The 23,901-nt window shown below is 37.5% G+C and overlaps 1 protein-coding gene across 1 annotated transcript in view; it reads right to left on the minus strand.

The window, feature by feature from the left end:
* Positions 1-23,901, minus strand: part of LOC145997162 (uncharacterized) — a 104,827-nt gene that overhangs the window by 57,200 nt on the left and 23,726 nt on the right. Inside the window, exons 6-13 of the mRNA XM_083133845.1 lie at positions 22,892-23,116; positions 19,107-19,167; positions 7,115-7,308; positions 5,681-6,446; positions 5,147-5,218; positions 3,899-4,068; positions 2,559-2,688; positions 1,802-1,891 (exon numbers count right to left, since the gene is read on the minus strand). Of these exons, the coding sequence (XP_082989971.1) occupies positions 1,802-1,891; positions 2,559-2,688; positions 3,899-4,068; positions 5,147-5,218; positions 5,681-6,446; positions 7,115-7,308; positions 19,107-19,167; positions 22,892-23,116 (1,708 nt within the window). The remainder of the gene's footprint in view (positions 1-1,801; positions 1,892-2,558; positions 2,689-3,898; positions 4,069-5,146; positions 5,219-5,680; positions 6,447-7,114; positions 7,309-19,106; positions 19,168-22,891; positions 23,117-23,901) is intronic.

Below are 23,901 nucleotides of genomic sequence, written 5' to 3' on the forward strand. Positions count from 1 at the left end.
AAAATCACTAATTCCTCGGGTGTAACACATCTCTGTAATGTAAAAACTACAACAACGAGCAAATGAACTAGTTGATCAGGTTGCTTCTGAACGGGTCGCAAACGAAGGACTCAAAATTCACAGAACGGGTTCAAGGGGGAACGAAGTAGTGAGTCCCTTTGTTTTTACTCAGCGTCCGCACCCGTCCAGTGTGATGTCAACCACAGCCTGTTACGTGAAATTCTGCTCTTCAAGCTTTATTGCAGATCCAAAACCAATGAACTGTCCGAACACCAACCTGCTCCGCTTCACGTATCAAAAGAGAACGGGTTCCGAACGGGTGTGTTCTTGAAGAAAGAAAATTTCCTCACCACACACAAAGCTAAAGCAACATTTTTTCCGCAAGAAATTCTGAGGATGGCTGGTGTGTAAGTTTCGTCTCGAGTAGCTTGTTCTCTAAGGAAAAATCTCATGCCTCTCCAAATTCCGGTCGTGAACAGGTTCACAAGAGCGAGTTGCAAAATGAATGGATCCAAGAACCTAGAGAGTGAATAAATATAGAATTGAAATGCGAAGGAACCATAATTTTGTATGCAACAGACTAGAAGTCATAATGACGAGAGGAACAAGTTTCTGAACTGAATCATTTGGGGGGACTGGAATCACAAGAATCGAATTCGGAAGTGGAAATGAACGTTCGTTCATTTTGTAACTGGTTCTCCTGCAACTCCAAAATGCACGTAAATTCCAGAAAATATGCAAAATTCCCTGACTATTCCCTGACCAACCAAATTCCCTGACTTTTCCCTGTTTTCCAGTTTTTCCAGTCACGTAGCAACCCTGAAAATGCTTTAGAAATACAATGAAATCCCAGTAATATGTTCATGCATTTTACATTTTCCCACTCCAGGCCCCAGAAAAAGGCCATGTTACATACAGGAGGTATACTTCGATCTTAAATTTGCCTTTAACACCCATCTCCCACTTTATACATTTTGTCAAGTGGTGCTGAAGTCATAAAATTTGCCAGAAGATTGTTCTGTTGGTCCTGGGACTTTTCCCTCCCTTTCCACCCTTCCAAGCAACCTTGAACTTCATGCTAGAGGACAGAGAGAACAGGTACAGTAGTGGGGGAAGAAGATGCACAAGTTGCATTCCTCACCCCTCCCTTGCCAGACAGGAAGGAAAAATAACTTCTGACATCCTCTGTCAAGTGGGAATTGTGCCCTCTCCCTTATGATCCAAGAACAAGCACACCCTTAAAACTGATAGTCCCTAAATGCTGCTTTACCTAGGAAGTGAATATAATCTACGGATGTGACAAAAGAACTTTATTTATATTACATAACACTTGGTAAGAATTGTGAGGCATTTTATCCCATCAAGATTAATGGTTATGAAAAAGTATGTTAGCCCACTGATTTTTACATCAGGTTTAGGATTACCTTTTTTGTAAACACACAGCCCAACAGTTTGTGCTCTCCACTTTGTTGGGAACAGTATTCGATTCACAGCTAAGTTTCAAAATGTCAGTGTATACACATTATCATGAGGACATACTTCAAAAAGAATAAATAGCAGGGCAACATCCAAAAAGCCAGAAAATTTAGGTGATGGGACTTGCATGATGACTATGCATTGCCCAATGGAAAGCTGCTTGCAAGTCTTGAGCCTCGATGTAGTTTCATTTTTAAAAATTAAACTATCAACTGAAATATTCAAAAAAATAATGTAGACTTGCATACAACAATTGTCTTTGTGTCACTCAATAAAGACATTTTTTAGTTCCCTGAAAAATTTCTTCTTGTTGATTTCAACTTACCTTTGTGATTGGTTTCACATTGAGGGTAGTGTTCTCTGCAAGCTTCGTATATTCCTCAGGTGTCCCATCAGCAAGTGTAATGCGAACAGCCTGTAAGAGAATAATAAAATAAACTGGGACTCTCACCTGGGAATTATGAAGTTCAAAACACAGAACGCGTGAGTATTCGTGTTACAGTGCCACTTGACATTCACTCTCACTCAGTAAAATTTTTAAGAAGGAATTTAAAGAGGTATAATTTTGCAGAATTTGGAATCTTTCTTTAGGTATTAACCCAATATTAGATCATGGAAGTTTTCCAGTACAATGTAATACTGCTATTTCAACATTAACATAATAATAATAATTAGGGATGGGCTGGTATGAAATTTTGGTCAAAACCGATAAAATGGCAATATAAAATTTACCAACAACAACAGATATTCTACCAATCAGATATAAAATTCAAAATGGTCCTTGAAGAATATGAATCTCTCATTGACCGTAACAAGTGTTTCTTTCCAGGTAACTGCAATGCAAAAGAAGTTACATATTTAGACATTTACTTTTTTAAAAAGTAGGGCATGGAAATTATCCATAAAAATTCTAACAAAATGGCAGAATTTTTCATTAAATTGATATTTATTTATAGATATATCTGATTGGTATAATAATCGTTAATTTTACCAATAAACAAATTTGCCTATATCGGCCAATACTGATAAAAGTACTGATTAATCTGTCCCATTCCTAAAAGTAATAACAATAATAAACATACCTGTTCTGAAATAATATTCAACTCTGGAGAGAGAATTCTGAGATCTTCAGTTGAGCACACTTCCTCATTCCCATAATCTACATAAAATACTTTCAAGGTAGGAGCCAAACATGTTACTCTTGCTCGGAACCTGTGAAATATGAAAATATTAACAGCACATGTGGTAGTTCTTTAAATGTTTGTAGAACCAGATGTTGAATGTCTGAAATCCAGAAAATGATGATGCATCATTATTCCTACAATTTTCAAACAATCACGAAATTCCAGGAATTATAACATATATAGTCAAACACCGATTTTATGTTTTTCAGGGGACTGTAAATAAAAAAACGTAAAAGCATAAGGGAGAGGTGAAACTCAAGTCTCAGTAAGAAATTACTACACAATCGACTTTTTATGGGGTATATTGTATCAAAAATTATTTAACAACAGGAAGGAAGTATGATAATCACGTTCTAAGGTCAAAAGCAAGACATGCTGTTAAAGTCAATGACTGATTAGAAGGACCACTTTCGAAGGTAGGGACGGTGGATGACTGCTTCTAACTGCCCCCTATTAGGTTCAGTTTATGCATCTGATCATGTGAGATATCCGTTCACTCTGTAAACTGGTAATTACTTGCTATTTTTAAAAGTCCTTTAATATCACTGCACAAAAACAACAATAATAATTTAAATGGATGGCAAATGATTTACTCTTTCTACCTGTAAGAACTAATGTTGTTCTATGCCCAATTTTTACCCAGAACATTTTAGTTTTATGTACAGGACCAGAAAGGTAATGTCCTACTTATAGTGATCAGGTAGGATGGAAAAATTATCACTGAATTTTTAACTGAACGCACAATTAATATTGCTCCAGAGTCGTGACGATATATCACTACACAATATATATCATTAAAATATCGTGACTATATGTCTCCCAAAATATCATGACTATGTGTCTTCCAAAATATAGTGACTATATATCTTCTAGTTGATATTGCCTGAACGATATTTTTTCAATATCGTGATATATTGTCTGGATGATATATCGCCCAACACTATAAAAAACTGGCGTACTAACATGCATAATTCTAATGTAATAGAGTGAAATCTTGGATTTCATGTTTTCCAAAAGACCATAGTGAAATATAAAGTGACCATGGTGAAATATAAAGTCATGAAAGATTCTATAACTTATTGAGACCATGAGAGCAATGTATAATGTGGGAAAATGCAAAATCTGGGAACATAAAATTCAGATTTCACTGTACAAATATTCTAGCATTACAACTGTTGTAATCATCCTTGTGGTGAAAACACCACATGAGACTGATAACCTGCATCAGAACATCTTACCATAGTTCTTCATATAAACAGGCGTAGAGTTTTCCAACTTCTGGACTGGCGACTGGAACCGCTGATTCAATCCCCGTGGTTAGGTCAAGCGTAAATCCAGCGATTTGTTCCACCTTATCAGCTCTCTGCACCCAGTAGTTTCCTTCTCCGCTCACTATGCTTACCATCACCTGAAATGGAAAGGGTATTCATGTAGGAGCATACTTCAAAACCTTGTCATTACCCAAACCTTCGAAAAGAATTCATTCCTCAGCATTTGTTTAATTTCCTTCAACAGTATGGAACATTTTTTTTTTTTTTTGCCAGCTAACACATTTATGAACTTTTCCTTTTGTACACCAATGTGAAAGAGCAGTTGGTTGATTTCTGGATGGGTAGGAAGGGGGGTATGACCTTTTTGAAAGTTACATCAAAGCATTCACCTAAAGTAGCAGAAAAATTGCCTGGTGAATACCATGAAAATGATCAAGTGGTTGCTAATTCATTCATAGAACAACCTGACATTTGCAAAAGTGTAGGTTTTAGAATTCATTTATTTTCAGTTAGTGTTTAAGAATTCACATTACATACCGGGTGTCTCAAAACTCTTCACCGAGAAATAAATATTGGTATTTGAAAACAATACTTGTGTTATTAAATAACACCCGGTATATACAGTGGAGCTATGATTTTATATTTTCCCGCATCATACATTGAATCTTTATGGTCCCAACATAGAAAAATGTTATAAAATTTTTCTCAATTTTACATTTTTCTGCATTTTAAGTTCTTTTTACTTGGTCCCATGAAAAACATAAAATCGAGATTGCACTTGGTGGACACAATAAAAGTTGCCTACTCAAAGACTTCTGAAGGAACAGATTGCATTAAAACTACGTATAGAGGCTATGAAGACCATGGGAAAGCAAATTCTGATTCAAATTTTCATCGCCAGGTGCAAATGTGGCGCTGAAGCAATAACAACCAGTAACTTGAGTATATGTTTGTACAGCAGTGTTTAATGTGAATGGCCCTTTGGAAGCACAAGACAGTGTGATCAATGGTGCAGAGGGCTCCAGGGGGTTCTGAGTAGATAAAGGTAAGGAACTTACATACGATTCACAAAGATGATACAAAATAAAATTGATTTTAGTATCATATTTACATGTGATGATAAATTATATTAGTTAGAATCAGACAAATTAAATTTCCAGAACTATGTCTATCACAAATTAATATATTTTATAATATGTATTTCAACTTGCATACCTGGGTAAATGTTTCACGTGGTAATAAATCACCATCCGATAATTGACACTCAGCTGTCTCCACTGAAGTCTTCTAGGAAGAAGAAAAATGGCATTTTCAGTAAATTATCAAATGCAACAGAAAGCACAATCCTGAAAAAAATTATCCTTCACGTTTTAAAGAGAAAAACTAAAGGAAACTATATTGTATTTCCATGAGCATATACAAGGGAAGTAGAATATTATATTTTCCCAAAGTAAGTATTTCCCTTCTTGGTTCCACTAAAAGATCTAAAATTTGGCATTTTACACATTACAGAGATTTTCTAGCCACAGGATCCGGAATGGCATAATTAACATTCTATTATATTCATTCTTTCATACAAATTCTTAGTAACTTATAAATTTCAGTTTCAATTTTTTTACCAAATTAGTTTCATTATAAACAAGGCTTCTTATTACTTTTATGGTAATATGTGGAAATGTGCAAAGTAAAAGGTGTAATGTCCCCAAAACTAACCACCTTATTCTGAAATTAACATAAAAAGAAAAATACCTCTGCTTGGGCCACATGGGTGTTCTCAGTAGGAGTGACAGTTGGAATACTTGGCTTCTCACTGTCAACGGTTTCCCAGGAATCATCAGTTTTTGTTTCCTGTTGAGCATCATTAGCACTTTGGGTATTAAAAGGCCTGCGTAAAGGTCTTGGGGGTTCAATATTCTTTTGAACTTTACCCTTTCTTTGATCACCACTGCCAAACTTGCCTTGGTCTCTATTTCTTTCCTGGTTATCACCGCCAAACTTGCCTTGACGGTTTCTTTCCTGGTTATTATTCCCAAACTTGCCTTGGTCTCTATTCCTTTCCTGGTAATTATTCCCAAACTTGCCTTGGTCTCTATTCCTTTCCTGGTAATTATTCCCAAACTTGCCTTGGTCTCTATTCCTTTCCTGGTTATCACCACTAAACTTCCCTTGACCACGATTCCTATCCTGTCCCATGTCACCATATCTCCCTTCTTCTCTATTTCTATTCTGATCCTTCTCACCACCAAAGTCTCTTCGATGTCCTCTGTCATTTGATTTACCCCCATCTCGTCTAGGCTCCTGATCGCCAAATCTTCCCTGGCTTCTCTTTTCTTCTCCTTCGCTAAACTTATTGTGATTTCTCATCCGATTCGTTTCTCTGTCACTGTAATTGTTTTCATCTCTATCTTTTCTTGGTGTCCTACTGCCATAATTGTTCTGATCTCTCTCTGTCCTCGGCAAGCTTCGTTGGTTGTAATTGCTATTCTCTCTGAAGTTCTGTCTACCATTTTTCTCTCTACAGAGACAAAAACTTTCAAAATTACTTGACAATAACAAGATACAGAAAAAAGCATTACCTATTTACGTGATTTGTTCAAGATTCAAAAAAGAGCAACATTTTCAAAAAAATAATCTTTATATGGAAAAACAAACCATACTACTGCAAAAGAGTGAAGGTATGCTGTGAAACGGTTATCTGTTTAAAATACAACTTATAGGAGTCAGGTTGAATAAATAGCACAAGATTTTTTTTTGTCACTAAAAGAACTTTTACAAATAACTCGTATGTAAAATACCGGGAGACCAAGGGATAAACGTGCAAAAATTTGTTTAATCATGAGGTTTAGGTGCAAAACCAAAATAAAGTGATGTTCATTCAATCCCAAAGATTTCACTATCAAACAATTCCAAATTAAATACCCTACACGTATTACCAATGTTGTCTGACATCTAACAGCAGAAAAACTGGTGCTATGCATACATGAAAATGAATCAGAAAATCCTAAATGGTTTTTAAGGGAAAGGGTAGTCTACACAGATCATGCAGTCACTGAATGCAACCATTTACCAGGAATAATCGTGTGCCGTGCTGAAACAGGAGGGTAGCATCAAGAAAATATGTACCACACTATCCTTTTATTCATGAGCTACTTACGTGGAAAGTGTGATACTCTCAATACTTACAGTTTGTAACAAACAAGTTTGTGTTTTGGCCAATGTTCTTGTTGGCATTCGAATGAACAGTACCACTCGTGGCAGTCAGCACAAAATGAAACTGTATCTTTTCTGCAGTTGATACAAGGTCCAGACAGCTTCGGAGGCAAGGAATTATCTCCATACTCATACACACCTGTTCTTGGATCGTAGGAACCTGGTTTCTGAAAACAAATGCAAAAGTTTCCAATGCAAAGTAACTGCCGTTTCAATTTAATGGCTCCTGCTTCAACAAAGACCATAACCAGGGTTGCTACGATTTTTTGATTATGAAAATCCTGACATTTCTAGGTTTTCCAGTCAAAATGAAATTTTCCCAGACACGTTTATCATCATGATTTTTGCTTTTGAACCTTGCGTTTTTCAATTAAATATGTAATCCGTTAATTATTATGAATATTCATTTTCACAATTTTTTTCTAGCAAATTTCATTCTACACACAAAAGAACACATGAAAATTCGAAGAGTAAAATGTAAAATTAGAATCTGAATCAAATGTATTTGGTGCTACAATCACGTGCATCTAGCCTTCAGGCTAAGGTAACAGAGGTACATTATTTCACCATAACCCATCCCCACAATATCAAAACAGAAAAAGTTCATAAACCATACACAATTTTTCATTATCTGGAGGATTTATAGTGTTGTAGAAAATGCTGCTTTTTTGCTTACATTTATAAGTACATAGCATCTGGAGAAATTCTATAGGAAATGCCAACAAATCTAAGATCTATAAACCAACATTTCCGATAATTATGATCATAGTGTCAATATACTTTAGATATCAATCAGATATCTGGACTGCAAGTTTTACTTTGATATTCTTTCTAATATCTAGTATTACAAAAGTGAAAATTTATTACAGAAATTTGAAGGAACCATAATTTTGCACAAGACAGAATCATAAGAACGAAAGAAAAGAAGTTTTTAAAACTGAATCTTTTTTAGGAGTGGGATCACAAGAACCGAATCCAGATGTGGAAGTGAACTGCTTGTTCATTTTGCAACTTTTTCTCTTGCAGACTCCAAAATGCACGTAAATTCCAGACGATATGCAAAAATCCTTTACATTTCCCAGTTTTCCAGGTTTTCCAGAAGCGTAGGAACCCTGCTAACATAGGTTATCCCTTCAGCCACATGCTAACACCTAACCCTTGATCCTGTTAACTATGGAAGAAATATTTTGATGAAGATATGACTTTATGAATTGCTTATAACACTGAAACCTGAAGAAGAGAGAAGTTATCTCTCGAGACGTCGTAATTGAAGAAAACTTATACTCGCAAAAAAAGTAAGTAAAATTGTAATTTATATTGTTAATCTTGTGAGTAATTTGCATATAGAAAATATGAAGATCGAATTATTAGCTGTATCAGAATACAAACCTTTTCTGTTCTCACTAAGTATGCCAAAATGCAAGTTAATATTGACTGTGCATGCAGTATGTGTCAATATGCATAAGAAATTAAAGTACCACACACTTACATTAGGAGTTTTTCTCTCAAATTTTCGCCAACCACATGGCCTCCTCAGGAGCAGGGTATACCTTCCGCAGGATATAAACATTCCATCCGTCTGCTAAAGGTTATTTTATATTTTTATCTACACCTATCTTCTAAATGGGTCATTCCATGCCAAATGAACCAATTTTAAAATAATTGGTTGCATGACTATTTTAGAAAAATTTAATTTTTCGTACATACGTTTCGTTTTCATATCTAGAAACATGTACAATGTTCAAAAAATATATTGTCTTTAGTTCTACTGGGGCAGCAATTTTTCCAACATTGCGCATGGCTTTCTTTGCTCATTTAGCACTTTTCAGAAACCTTAATATCTCAAAAACCATTAGAGCTAGAGACTTGAAACAAAATTCATTTTGTAGCTAATGAAGTATACTGTCTATGATATTCAAGTATGTTTTGCTTAAAATTGCATCATGAGTACGAAAATTATGGTGAAAATTGTGGTAAGGATAGTTAAAAAATTGGATTTTTAATCAAACCTTTTGCAATGAGATTTCGCAGATTTTCAACCATCATACCTTGTAATTTCAATTTATGGTAAGTCAAGTATTAAAACCTTATTATACTATATTTTCTGAGGCTTCATTTAACCCAAATTTAAAAAAGAGAAAGAAAAGACTTCATTATTCTAAGTATGGAATGTAGTTTAACCTTACTTTGCAATGTCAAAAATTAGGTGACATACGTTACCTCATATTGACCAAAACGAGTTGAATCTATAAGTTGAGATTTTTACTGAGAGTTAGGTTCATGCAAGGCTTCCTTTGTGCCAAATTTCAGAAATTTTCAAGAGGATCCATCTGAGATATGTAAACCCGAAAACTCAAAATTCGATGAACGGCTATGTTTGAGCCCATTCTGTAAAAAAGGGTTAAATTTCTAAGCACTGATATTTTATTTACAGACACCCTGTAGGCAGGTCTACAAATGAAAAAAAATCAAGCCTTAGACTAAACCCCTTCATTGAAAAAATCGGGTTTAAAATCCAATTTTTTAAATATCGGTACCACAATTTCCACCATAATTTTCGTACTTATGATGAAATTTTAAGCAAAACATACTTGAATATCATAGACAGTATACTTCATTAGCTACAAAATGAATTTTGTTTCAAGTCTCTTAGCTCTAATCGTTTTTGAGATATTAAGGTTTCTGAAAAGTGCTAAATGAGCAAAGAAAGCCATGCGCCATGTTGGAAAAATGGCTCCTCCAGGAGAACTAGACACAATAATTTATTTTGAACATTGGTTTCGATATCTAGAAACATGTACAAACGTACGTACTAAAAACGATTTTTTTCTAAAATAGTCATGCAACCACCATTGGCTCATTTGGCATGGAATGACCCAAATATGAATAAAGCTTTTTGTGAGTAACTCCTGAACTTCTTCACCCTGTTCATGATTGGCGAAAATTTGAGAGAAAAACTAAGATACGTGTTTGGTTCTCCGAGTAAATGTGATCAAGTTATCGACACAATGAAATGTATATGTACTATTTTTAATACAGGTAACAGTCTGATCAGTTTGATATAATTCAAGAGACACTTAAAACCTATCAGGCACTTCCTTACAGCCTCTTCATGAATCTGTCATTTTATATCACATGAGTGGTACACTATCTGTTTTAGACATTAAATATCTACGATTTATTGGTATCTGAAATTTTCCTAACTTATAAACACATACAAAGACTATACCGATATCAGGGAGTGATCAGACCTTCTTGTCAATGCACATGACAAACATTAATAAAAATGCTTTTTCTTTAGTGGCTAAATCTATAATCTATTCTTAACTTTGAGACAGATGTACGTACTACATCAAACAGAGTAAAAAAAAAAACATTTGTAAAATGACTGTGGGCACATAGAAAATTGCAAAAGATTTACAAAGAAACACTGTACTCCTATTGACATAAAGTGGCACATATTTCAACTGTTAAACACTATACAGCGTGCCACTCTACATGAACAGAAATGTGCATTAATTACGGTACAAAAAATATGACAGAAACTGAAGCTGGTATTCGATCTGCAGTTTGCCATGTCCGCATCGAAGATGTAATTTGATCAAAAAAAAAAAACTTTGTTCTTGATGTAGTTGGAACAAAAGACTTTGTAGTCTACCCAGGCTTGTTGAAAACTGAGTGGTATTGTGGTGTGTGGGGTTGGGGTGGGATTGTAATTAGAGTAAAGGGGGGAGGGGAGGGGAGTTGAGTCTCTTTCCCATGTAAAAGCCACCACAAATGTTGCGTATGAGGATATAGATGAGGTTTGAGGTGTGGCATTTTGTTTTGGGGGTAAGGGTAAATCTGCCAGTGGTAGCATGAATCTGGAGGATGTGAGAAGTGATGAAAATGTGATAGACCCATTTTCTAACCCTCAACCTAAGAATCAACAACTGAAAAGCTGACTTGGCTCTAGACCTGGCAACTCTGAAGGTCAAATATATACTTCAGTATCCACAATATTTTTATCCACCATTGAAGATGTGGTTCACAGCTGTGAAAATTTTAAATTTTTTCAGTGTCTGGATATGACAGCCCTCTATTCTCCATTAATTTTGCTTGATTGCAAGAGTAGATGTCAACTTCCCTTTACCTGTCAGACTTAAAAATACATTTTGAAATTTCATTTTTAGTTTAGAAAGAAAGTCTGTTAGTAATGCTCATGCTATTATTCACTGAACATGCAAAACCTTTTAAGTACCTCTTGAAAAAGAAATGTGTAAAGCATGCAGTCCAAACTTACAAAATGCCATTAATGAAGTCTTCCTTTTCTCCTTCTATGTACCCAACATTTTTGTCAATATGCCTTTTCTATGTATCACCAAAAAATTATAATTTATATATCGTGCAAAATTAGTCTTATACAACATTTTACTACAATGACAAATAAGTCTCGCATATTGGATCTGAACATATGCAAAGGTCATCCCGAAATTAATGCCACTTCTGCTGTAAAAATTCCATGTACGGAGGAACAATTGAAAAGTCTGTGTCAAAATACAAGGGTCATTCAAGGTTGACCAGGACTTTTATTTCTGCAGAGGAAATAGGTAGCAGAAGAAACACCAAACTATGTCAGTTTTTCAAAGTATTCTCCATGCGCGCCGAGGCACCGTTGCCATCGTTCTGGTAGCTCCCGAATTCCTTTGGCGTAGAAAGAACTTGGCTGTTGTCGTAGCCACTGGAGGACATCGCTCCGCAGTGCTTTCTCTGTCGTAAATTTCTTCCCTCCCAGATGGTCTTTAAGGGGTGCAAACAAATGATAATCACTGGAGGCTAAATCCGGACTGTAGGGGGAATGGGGCAGAACTTCCCAGCGCATGTCGGCCAGAGTTGTTGTTGTCACATTGGCCGTGTGAGGGTGGGCATTGTCATGGAGAAGAATGACATTTCCAGACAACATCCCAGGTCTTTTCTTGCGAATGGACTTTCGTACAGCACCACTCAACAATGTGGAGTAATACTGGGCATTAATCGTGCTCCCCTTGTCCAGAAAATCCACATGGATAACGCCCTTCATGTCCCAGAAGACACTTGCCATGATCTTTCCAGCGGACGGCTGCGTTTTGCTTTTCTTGGGGGGCGGGGAACCTTTATGCCGCCACTCCATGCTGCATCTTTTGGTCTCTGGGGTTGAATTGTGCAACCATGTTTCATCACACGTGATGATGGATTGCAACAATTCATCACCTTCTGCTCGAAACCGATTCAGAAGCTGTTCACAGACCGTCCTGCGTGTCCACTTCTGATCGAATGTCAGCTGGCAGGGAACCCACCTTGCACAGATTTTGCGGAAGCTTAAGTGGTCGTGAATGATTGTCTCAACACTCCCGACACTGATATTCACCTCGGCAGCAATATCCCGCACTGTTACTCGCCGGTTCTCAAGAATCATTTGCTCAACACGTGCAATATTCACTGGTGTGACTGCAGTCGGGCGAATGTGTCCATGTGCTTCATTTGTCACCAGCTCCCGTCCTTCGTGAAACTGCTCACACCATTCGTACACTCTTGTCCGCGACATCGTTTGTTCACCATACTGTGCTTGCAATCATCTGAAAATCTCAGCTGGTTTCACTTTCTCCTTCACGAGAAATTTGATTACGCACCGCTGCTCCACAGCCACAGACACACTGCTTGCCGCCATGTTCGCTGCAACTGCTGCGCATGCGCGAAATACGTCATGCCGGGCGCTAGTTACTTGCGAAGGAATACATTACGTCACCCGCACGTTTCATCATGATCCGGCTATTCATCGATTTTTTACATACGAAAATCCCGGTCAACCTTGAACGGCCCTTGTAGATACACATGTTGGGTACTTATTAAGGATATTCAAAATACTGCCCATTGCTTTCGAAACATTTCTGCCACCATTTAACCCAATGCCGAAATCTGGTCTGCAAAAAAGTCTGAGGTTGTTTTCTGACCCATGCATTCACAGCAAATTTAATGTCGTCCACATCCTGGAAATGCTGTCAACGAAGCTTGGTTATTGAGAGGGCCGAACAAATGGAAGTCCAATGGGGCTAAATCAGGACTATAAGGGGGTTGGGATATAACTGACCACTCCCATTTTGGTAATGGCCCTGTGAAGTATCCATTGAGACGTGGGGATGGGCATGTACAGTGGAATGTGTTCTTTTTCATCAAATAGCATCCCCCAACTTTCTTTGAAGCTGGCACAGAGCACTGTTCATTATTGCACCATGTTCCAAGAAATCCGCCCTCTCTGTCCCAGAACATAGTCACTCTTTCTCAGTTTCATCCGTCACTGCGGTTGCAGGTCAGCCACTTCGATGTTTATCTGCCACCAAGGTGTCCCCCTCTCGGAACTACTTCATCAATCTTCTAACATTGCTAATGACAATTGCATCCCCTCCATATGCTGCCTGCAGCCTGCTATGGATCCCCAATGCCCGACAACCCTCTATTTGCAAGAACTAAATCGCAGCTCTTTGATTTTCTGATATTCATGTTGTTTATTTAGTTACCAGCAAATGAAAAATTGTGTCCATTAGTGACATATTGCATTATATATGTGTGAAGTTTCATTGCAATCCGATAACAATAGTTATTAAGGTGGAGGCATTAACATGGTGACATCTTATTTTTTCCTTTTACGAAAGAGTGACCTTTAGAGACTTTTGAAGAAAGGAAATGCAAACAAATCAACAACTTAGGATGATATGTCATACAGGGAGTGTTTCCTAGTTCCTTCATATTATTTTATGTACACACAAACGTATACATACATAGGGAGACCTCCCTGGCTCAGTTTTGTCTTCATTGCCTGGACACATGGAGCATCCCTATCTACTTGGAACTAAACCACTTCAGCTCGAAATTCATCTGGACCCATTTCAACAAGAAAACCACCTTCCTGGATGTACACATGCACAATATTAAAAAAAAAAAAAAAAAAAAAAAAGGGTCACTTGAAAACACGCATCCACATCAAATACCAAAGACATGCAGTACTTACAATTCTCCAGCTCCCATCCAATCCACACCAAGAAAGCATCCCATTCTCTCTGGCCCTCAGGGGTCAACACCTTAAGACTTCATGCACTTCCCTACAGACCTACCTTTGCATACACCAGACCTTGTTAACCATGGACATTCTTCCACCAGTGTCACCAAAAATATCCCAAGCTGACTCATACACCCCATCTCAACCAAATCACACACACCATACAGGGTGACAAGAAATAACCCGTACAAAGTTTGGCGTACCCTGCCAAGAATGTAGTGTACCGTAGCCAAATAATTGTTGTGTTATTGGATTCTCCATAGTCTCTTGTAACTGTACCTGTTGTTTCGGCTTCATAACGATTACTTTCTTTGTGTTTGAGAATGTCAACCAAACGCAGTGCAATTTTGGAACTGTGGCATCAAGGAAAGCGTCAATGTGAAATTGTTCGTTTGCTGGGTGTTCCAAAAATGACAGTCTCAGACGCAGTTCGGCGATTCAAGGAGCTCGGCCATGAAGGCGACTGTCGCGGAAGAGGAAGAAAGCCTACCGTCAACACGTCTCAGAACCGCAAGATCATCAAAAAGAGAGTTCAGCGAAATCCGAGAGTCTCCATGAGAAACGTCGCCCGTGAGATCGGGATCAACCGCGAATCGGTGTGGCAAATGGCGAAAAAGAAACTCAACCTCAAGGCGTACAAGCTCCAAAAAGTTCAGCTTCTAACGGACGAAAACAAGCGCCTGCGACTCAAAAGATGCCGCCCTCTGAAGCGCTGGGCCACAGGTCAGCGATGGGAGCCCATTCTCTTCACAGACGAGAAGCTGTTCACCGTGGAGCAGGCGCACAACTACCAAAACGACAGGACCTGGTCTGAAGAGGCTCCCGGTACCTCAGCCATCGTCGACCACCGCCAAAATCCGCACTCGGTACATGGTGTGGGGCGGAATTTGCGCAAGCGGCAAGACACCCCTGGTTTTCGTGGATCAAGAGGTCAAAATCAACCAAGAAGTGTACCGCCGCGACATTCTCGAGAACGTCGTCCTTTCGTGTGACCAGCAGCACTTCGGCGATACGCAATGGACATTCCAGCAAGACTCCGCTCCGGCCCACAGGGTGAAAATGACGCAAGCGTGGTGCAGAACCCATTTTCCGGACTTCATCGCATCGACGGAATGGCCACCTTACTCACCGGATCTCAACCCAATGGACTACAGAGTGTGGTCGATTTTGGAGGCCAGGGTATGTTCTAAACGCCACCACATTTTGGAGTCGCTGAAGCAATCGCTGCATCATGAGTGGAACCGATTGTCGCCCAAGGACCTGCGGTCCATCGCCCAAAATTTCAAATCCCGGTTGGACCTCTGTATCGCCGCCCAGTGAGGCTACTTCGAAACCGGCTGAACATCTTGTTCCTAAGGTCCCATGTCATTGTTCTTCAGTGTTGTTTTGCTCAATTGTTTCGGTTTAATAAATTTATGATCACAAACATTAATACGGGTTATTTCTTGTCACCCTGTATGTTCCCTCTTCCCTAACCTCCACAGTGATTACATCTTTTTCCTGGTGAGCCCAGTCTCTTCAAATGACCCCCAACCTCCAAAACATCCAATCCCTCTGCTCACAAATGCAACTACAAGGTGCAAAACCTGCCCTATTTTAGTCACTTCCTATACCCTCCAGATCTAGACTGGAGCTGCCGAATTCACCTCCCACCCCAGAGGAACCTGCCTTGCCTCTAACCTCATATGTATCCTCACCTGGAACATCTCTCGTGGCTTCTACCTGAGGGAAGAACCATCCCTACTACACTGAAAAGTTTGACTTCACTGTTGCCATTCATATCACCTACCACAATATCAGCTTCAATGACTGCTTTCAGGTAGCCATCACTAGAGACCAGGTTTTAAAAGAAATTCCCTTTTCTATTTTCCAACACAGATCATGGGATAAATAACAGTGTTGATAATTATCTTCAACCAACAAGATTACATGGTTTTGACTTCCCTTCCTCCCTGCCTTTTCAGCCATTTCCTTTTTTGAAAACATTTTCCTCTCCTTATTGACTAGTTCTTCAGCCTATATTCCCTTCTTTTCCCCTTCTAAATAAACATCTTTCTTGGTCCCTTCTTGAGAACAATATCAAATATTTTGTACGAGTGTATTTTACCTAAACAAAACATTCAAAAATTGTCTATTTGGTGCACCTTAAAGGAGAGAAAAAAGAACAAGCACCTTCTGCCTTACCTTCCCTCCACGAGTGTTTGGGGTTAAGCAGTAACAAACGCATTGTAATCGGCAAGCCTGTTGAGTTGAAAGTGCATCTTATCTTCTAGATTTAGACTTATTGTGAAGAATTTTAGAACAGTTTTAATTTAACCATGTGACAGTGACAGCACTGAGTGTCACTGGAATTGCAAAGCCAGGTACAAGTGGCAGCAAGCTATTGAATGCGGTAAGATGTTTCAAGGAAGATTTTATTGAAACTGATGGCACGATTATTCACTGTAGTTTACCTTTTTTTTAAAAAAAAAAAACAACAACTTATTTTTACACTCCACTAAAAATAAAATTTTAAATAAAAGCACAATAAATACCATTTACGTGTAAAAAGGGGTACATTAAATTTTGGATGTTTTACTTTACTTCATATGAAATTTATTATCTCTTTTCACATATAAATGGTATATGTTGCATGCTTTCATTTAAAATAATATTTATAGCGAAGTGCAAAAATAAACTATAGTCATTTTCATTTCCTTTTTGTGGCAATAATTTTCCGTTTTGTCCTTATAGAATTTTTTCCCTTTAAAATTTGGTCTCTTTCGATCACCCACCCCTTACCCCAATCCACAAATAGCACAGTACAGAAAAGATGGAATAGAGGCTGCAAATCAGCAGAAAATGTGCATCATCACCCCCAGCCTGAATAAGGACACACAGTCACGTTCACCATTATCACGCACTAATATCCCTTGCTACCTCTCCTGTCTCCCCCTCCCACATCATGTTATACCACTCACTGTTTTTTATAAGCCTGGTGAGAGAACCTCTTATTTCTGTGCCATCTGTAACTTCGATCTGGACCTGTCACTTCCATTTCTGCAGTCTCTAGTTTCTCTATAGCTGAAGACATGGCATGATGTAGCATCTAAAATTTAAAATTTGTACAGTGTCTGGTGTTTCCTATTTTCTTCTTGCCTGTTACTTAGCCCTTGTGCTCCTCTTTCCTTTTACCCACTATTGTAAATGTATATGCACGCGCGCACACACACACACACACACGCACGCGCACACACGCGCACACACACACACACACACACACATATATTAGGGATGGGCCAATATGAAATTTTGGCTGATACCGATAAAGTACAGATATAAAATTTACCGATACCGATAACCGATATTCAACCGATCCGATATAAAATTAGATATGGTTCTTGAAGAACCTGAAATGTTCATTGATCTACTTAACAAATGTGTGTTTCGATGTGACTGCAGTGCAAAAGAAGTTGAATATTTAGACAATTACTTTTCTAGAAAGTAGGGCATCAAGATTATCCATAAAAAATACAACAAAATGGCAGAATTTTGCACTAAATTATAAGATATTTATCGATATATTGGATCGGTAAAATAATCGTTAATTTTACCGATAAACCCATACACCGATATGCCTATATCCGCCGATACCGATAGAGTACCCATTAATCTGTCCCATCCCTAATATATACAGTGTGTCCGTAAAGTCATGGTGCACTTTTGACCGGTCATAGGAAAGCAACAAAACAAGATAGAAATGTGAAATCTTCACCAAATAAAAGGAAAACTCTCCAAGTTTCCATACTATGATGCGCAAGCGTGTGCGCACACAGGTGATGACGCAACACCATGAACTGCGAAGCAGCAGATCAGCCCTCGCCCACGCCAGTCGAGATGTGGACGGTACAGAGGCAAGTCCAGTGTGTTCTGTGGCTTGCGAAGTTCGAATCCGTGAGCAAAGTGCAACGTAAATATCGTCGCGTGTACAACGAAGCGCTTCTGTACAGTCCACATCTAGACTGGCATAGGCGAGGGCAGATCCGCTGCTGCGCAGTTCGTGGTGTTGCGTCATCACCTGTGTGCGCACACGCTTATGCATCATAGTACGGAAACTTGGAGAGTTTTCCTTTTATTTGGTGAAGATTTCAAATTTCTATCTTGTTTTGTTGCTTTCCTGTGACCGGTCAAAAGTGCACCATGACTTTACGGACACACTGTATATATATATATACACACAAAGACAAGAAAAACAAACATAATACAAACACAAGAAAAACAAATACAAAAAATAACCAACAATAATAGAATGAAAGAAAATACTCCCACCACCAAAAGCATATTTTTAAAGAAACAGATTTCTCATGAAAAAGATCAGTGTTTACCAAGAGATGAAAGAAATGAAGGTATGGACACTAAATATGAATATATACTAAATTACTACCATTGTTACCATTACAAATTACTGCCATTGTTAATAATTACACAATTCCTGTAACTACATGGAAAATCTACTTTACCAAATTACAAGTGAAATTTCACTGTACGACTAACAAAAATGATTATCTCAGTCTGACAATAGGTGTACACGCGTTCTCCACACCAACCTCGAAATCCATGTTGCCTCCGGAATTAGACATCTAGAGTATGAAATACAGAGGTAATAAAAAAAATTCTCAAGTATGATTTGCCGTAGTTCTTTAATCTCTTTATGCAGCTCTGTAACCACTGCCAAAAAAGGTTTTATATTCTGAATTTGCAGCTAAAACATTGTAGTGGACAAGCTGCACGTACAATCATGAAAATTTACTCAATTTGTGCATTTATTACTTTAGTGCTTCTACACTCTCATTCAGTAACAAAGCAAGACAATCTCAAAACTATATTGTAATAAAAGGTAATATCTGAACCTACCTTTGAGCCACTCATAGTATCACCAACTGGACGTGAAGGTAATTGCTCCAACATGGCTTCTCTGTGAAAGAAAGATTTTGAACATCAGTCACAGAACAGGAATATTGTAAAAGAGTAAATATATATATCCAGGAAGTGGACAAAGACGCTAGTTGATGCGAGCCTTTTACTTTTTGCCTTTCACGGAAGAAGGAACCATGCCGCCCGCAGCAAGCGAAGATGACACTACCAGATGGGTGGTGAAATTGATCGCAAATAAATTCTATGTGGAAAAATGAAAAGTGACCTTGCGAAAGTGTCAAAACTTTTTTAAGAGTTCAATTTATGCTGTTGGGCTAATCGACACTGGATATCTGTATGCAGTTTAAAGTGCGATCTGCATAACTGAAATATAATACTACAAAACCTTAGGGGAATTGGCAGGGACAGACAAAAAAAAAAGCATATGTACTAATGTGTTTCCTTTTTCAGGCAGAATTTCGATGCAAGTCTGGGAAGAGTTTGCCCTGCTCACTTGAATGGGGGGAGGGGGATGAATATGAAGTTGGTTGAAGCAAAGAAAACGGGACTTTTTTTGACTATGTACTTTACACAGCCGAACCAGAATGAAATTTACAGACCAGCTTTTTTTTTTTGCCTGGTGACAAGAAAGGTTTTGTTGAGTATCCAAAGAGATTTTATCTTAACATTTAATCCTGTTACAGACAATGCTCTAGTAGACCCGAATAAAATCCAACATTCATTCTGCCCGATTATCTCCAGACTTTTGCTGGCGTCAGTGTGACTCGTGTAAAGATTCTTTGAGTTTCGCTTGCAATAAACTATTGTTTTCCTTCTTGTAGATCTCATTGCAAACTGGTTTCTCATGAACTAGAATTGTAAGAATTTCAGGGAAGAGCAAAGACTGTGCACAATTAAAAAAAAATAACATTTAAAATCTTCTTTTTTTTTTTTTTACGTTTTCGTGTTCTATTTTCCTTCTCAAGACACACATCCTGTGCATAACAGGTTGTATAACTATGCAGGATAAATGGTGTTACAGTCTCCTATGAATCTTCGTATCCGTTTGAGCTCCGTTGAAGCTAAAAATTGGTGCAAATTCCAATAACAACCCCTTCGAAATAACAACCTTCTCCCGGGAACCGTGAAAGGTCGTTTTATTGAGAGTTTACTGTATATGCACTAGTCCTTCAAAGCAGTGCTTTATCACCTACACCTCATGTTGTAACTGGGGCTCTTGGAATGCTTTGAAAATAAAGCAATTTGCGTGTATTTGCTGGGGCAGGAGGAAAATACAAAACATATTTTTGCAGTTCTTCAAAAATGGAGCCCTATATACATAAACAAACTTAATACTCTGTTAATTGCATAAATGTGCATTAATTACTTTAATGTTAATTACATAAATAAAATAAAAATTAAAAAATGTGGGATATGTTTATTTTGTGTAATAAGAGCAGTTTTAAATCAAATTTAGGATTAAATTCACAATTTTGAAACCAAAATGTCATTTTATATACTGCTTTTCACCAGATCTTTCACTGCTATAACACAAAAAAAAATATTTTATTTACCACTTTCAAATCCGAAACTCTGTTTTGGTTCCAAAATTATGCTCTTTTACTAACCAAAAATATGTGCCTCTACTTATGAGTGAAGTACAATTTAAAACTTTTCTTGCATGGTAATATAATCTTCTTTCGAAAAATAAAGTGAATAGACTATTGCATTCTTTGTAATTTCCATGCCGCATTTCAGCATTATCTCCCATGTGAGTCTTCTGTCAATCAATACTGTTTTTTCTGATTAATTTACAAATTTCATTTTGTTGATTCCAAGGAGTGGGAACACGTGAAAACTTTTCACTTGTTCTGACCCATAAAACGATTGAGCCAAAAAATTAATAGTAGACATTGCTCTTTCAAACATTCATCATGCTTTGAATGACTTCAACACAGAATAGTGTCCTACATACAGTAGTTTCCGAAAATATCACCAGATGGCTATTGGATAATTTGACTTGTGAATAGGGTGTCACATGGCATTTCACAATAAAAGGAAGGTTGATCAGTGCCTCCGATCTGTACTGGTTGATTAAAATGTTTCTTCTCAAATGTTATCACACACTGCCTTCAAGTGGCACATTTATGAAAATGTACTTTCTTTGTAACACTGAAGGTTGTCCTTGAAATGTTACCTTGATGCATGGGTTAAGAAGGATTCCCATCCTCTCTCCATCCACTATATGAGAATCAGTTTGGGTGGAGGCTGAAGAATCAAACAGCATGAAAACTGTGACTTACATAAATCAGAACACCATTTTTTCAACTTTCTCACATAGAACACAAGTTATAGTGCAACATGGTGTAATCATATATGATTTTTTCCAACATGCAACATGACAAGACCACTTGCCCTATATCACACACTCACGGATGCTTAGTAGGGTAGTGATTGAGCATAACAGGTTGCATACCTACATAGATAAGTCTGCTTACAAGCTCTAAGACCGCATAAGTCAAGCACCTCCATTTTAGCATTTAGCAAAAAAAAAATCGTCTGAAGTACTTAAGTAAATAGTACCCCCACTTAAGATAATCAAAGAAGGAGGGGGAGAAGGTCCCCCATACAAATATATGTAAATATTTTTATTTTTCTGCAGTGCAAAGGTCTGCTGAATTAGTATGTAGTAAAAATTAAAAACAGCCATTATGAAAATCTCAAAACTTCTGCACTGTTCAAGTTACTGGGGTGTGACCACCCTAAATAATGGTTCTGCCAATTTCAATCACTTGATAAGCCAGTGGATATCTTGAAAAGCAAATAGTAAAATTAAAACATTATGTACAATGTGTGGTGTATGTCCTTACATGCAATACTGAATTCTTTTAAATAAGTATAATACATACTGCCAACCTCCGTAGCAGAATGGTTATCACAGTGCACTACAATGCCAGGGGTACAAGATTCGAATCCCACCCTGGCCATGGGTGTTCCCCTCATCAATTTTATCATATCACCATGCATTCTCATCTTTGCGATGAGCCAAAGTGGCAGAAAAGCAGAGTACGACCAAATCAATCGTAATACATACTGTTTAACTGGAGTTTGTTGCAAAATGTTTTGAAGTTCAGAGGATGGAGAGACTTCCATGCTAACCCAGCCACAAACTGGAAACAGAGAAGATTAAATAGTCTGCACCAAGTGAGTAAGAAGGAAGGTAAGTCCAGCGTTTAGTTGGTCTCTGGTTACTTCTGTATAGTTTCTTTCCTTTTCCCTACATTAATTTATTTTCTTGTAAAATATTGATTGCATTACTTTATAATGTAATAAAAGTGTTAAGTAATGCAGTGTTACACTTGCCTTGGAATTTTATAAAATAATAATTAACATCCTGAATGTAATGACCCTCCTTGTTTGTTATGTTCCGTAATAAAATAAAATTGTTAGACCAGTGTTTATTGCCTCCCTGATGGCACAGTAGTAGCACTGTGACCTTATCAAGGCACATAGTGGTTTGGATCCCATTTTAAACTGTAGGTACAGTATCGAGTGGCCTTACTGTGCATAAAGTGAACTTAAAAACACCAATTCAATCAATCAAAAAACAGTTTCTTATGCATTGCCACAAGTTCTTCGGATGAACTGCCTTACATGTACAAAATTCAAATTTCTGTTTGAATAAGAACAATTGCTATTTTGTTACTGGCTCCAAATTAAAAATTTCAACTGCACAATCAATATGATTGCCACCCAACTACATCAAAGTGCCATTTTGAACTTACTCAGGTCTCAGACAAGAACGTCCCATAGAAATTCTTCTGCCAGATTCTGAACTGTTTACAGAAATAGAAAGTGGTTCCTGATATCCTCCGGCATAAAAATCCATATACTGATCATAGTAATCACTGTCATCATCGTACAATATGCTGTTTGCAAACTTTCCAGGGTTCCCCAAGGGAAGTAAGGGACCTATTGGTGGAGTTGGAAGAAGCCCTCTGCCCATGCTCCTGAAACAAGATTAATCACATTCCTTCTTAAAAATTTTATCAGTTGTAAACTAAAGGAAACGGAAAACACTGAACAAAGGATTTTTCAAAATTTCACATAACTTTTGCCAATAGTTTTGAATATTCGTGCTTATTTTTCGCAACATGGGGGTTTTTACAAAAATAAGCCACAGTCAACATTAAAATTTTAAAAACATGTTCTCATTCCATATTTATTAAATATACATAAGAATTGCCAGCTTTATCAGACACACTTCTTCATGGATTCTTTTAATTTCAATGAACCCTGCCACCATCCACTTGTTCCTTCACTAGTGAAGAGGATGGTGCCAGGAGCGACAGAAATTGATAAGTAATAATCAGAGAATAGATTTACATGTAAATACATATTTATGTATGAAGCTGACATCAGTTATATTTTGTATTATATTTGCGCAACATGGCATGTTGACTTGAAAAATTCAGTTTTTATTTTCTATATTTGTACATATATTACATTTTGGCTCTCATTTTACATATTTCCATACTCCATATTTGCATAATAACTACATTTCCCATGTGACCGAAAGACTTTGGTGAATTACTTGTGAATAACTAAAGACTGAAGTGACATTAAAGAAACAATAGTTTAAGACCTTTTTTATTCCTTCCAATTGTGTTAATTACACGTTTTCTGTCATCCAAACAATAATGTTTTTTCCTCCTCATTTTTTTTCCCTTCCCAACTGTTTGCTTTTGCTATTGTAAAGAACTTAAAATTCCGGTTTATTTACAATTGTTGCTAA

The sequence above is a fragment of the Lepisma saccharinum genome, chromosome 1 (genome assembly GCF_977018435.1).
Source record: "Lepisma saccharinum chromosome 1, izLepSacc3.1, whole genome shotgun sequence".
NCBI lineage: Eukaryota > Metazoa > Arthropoda > Insecta > Zygentoma > Lepismatidae > Lepisma > Lepisma saccharinum.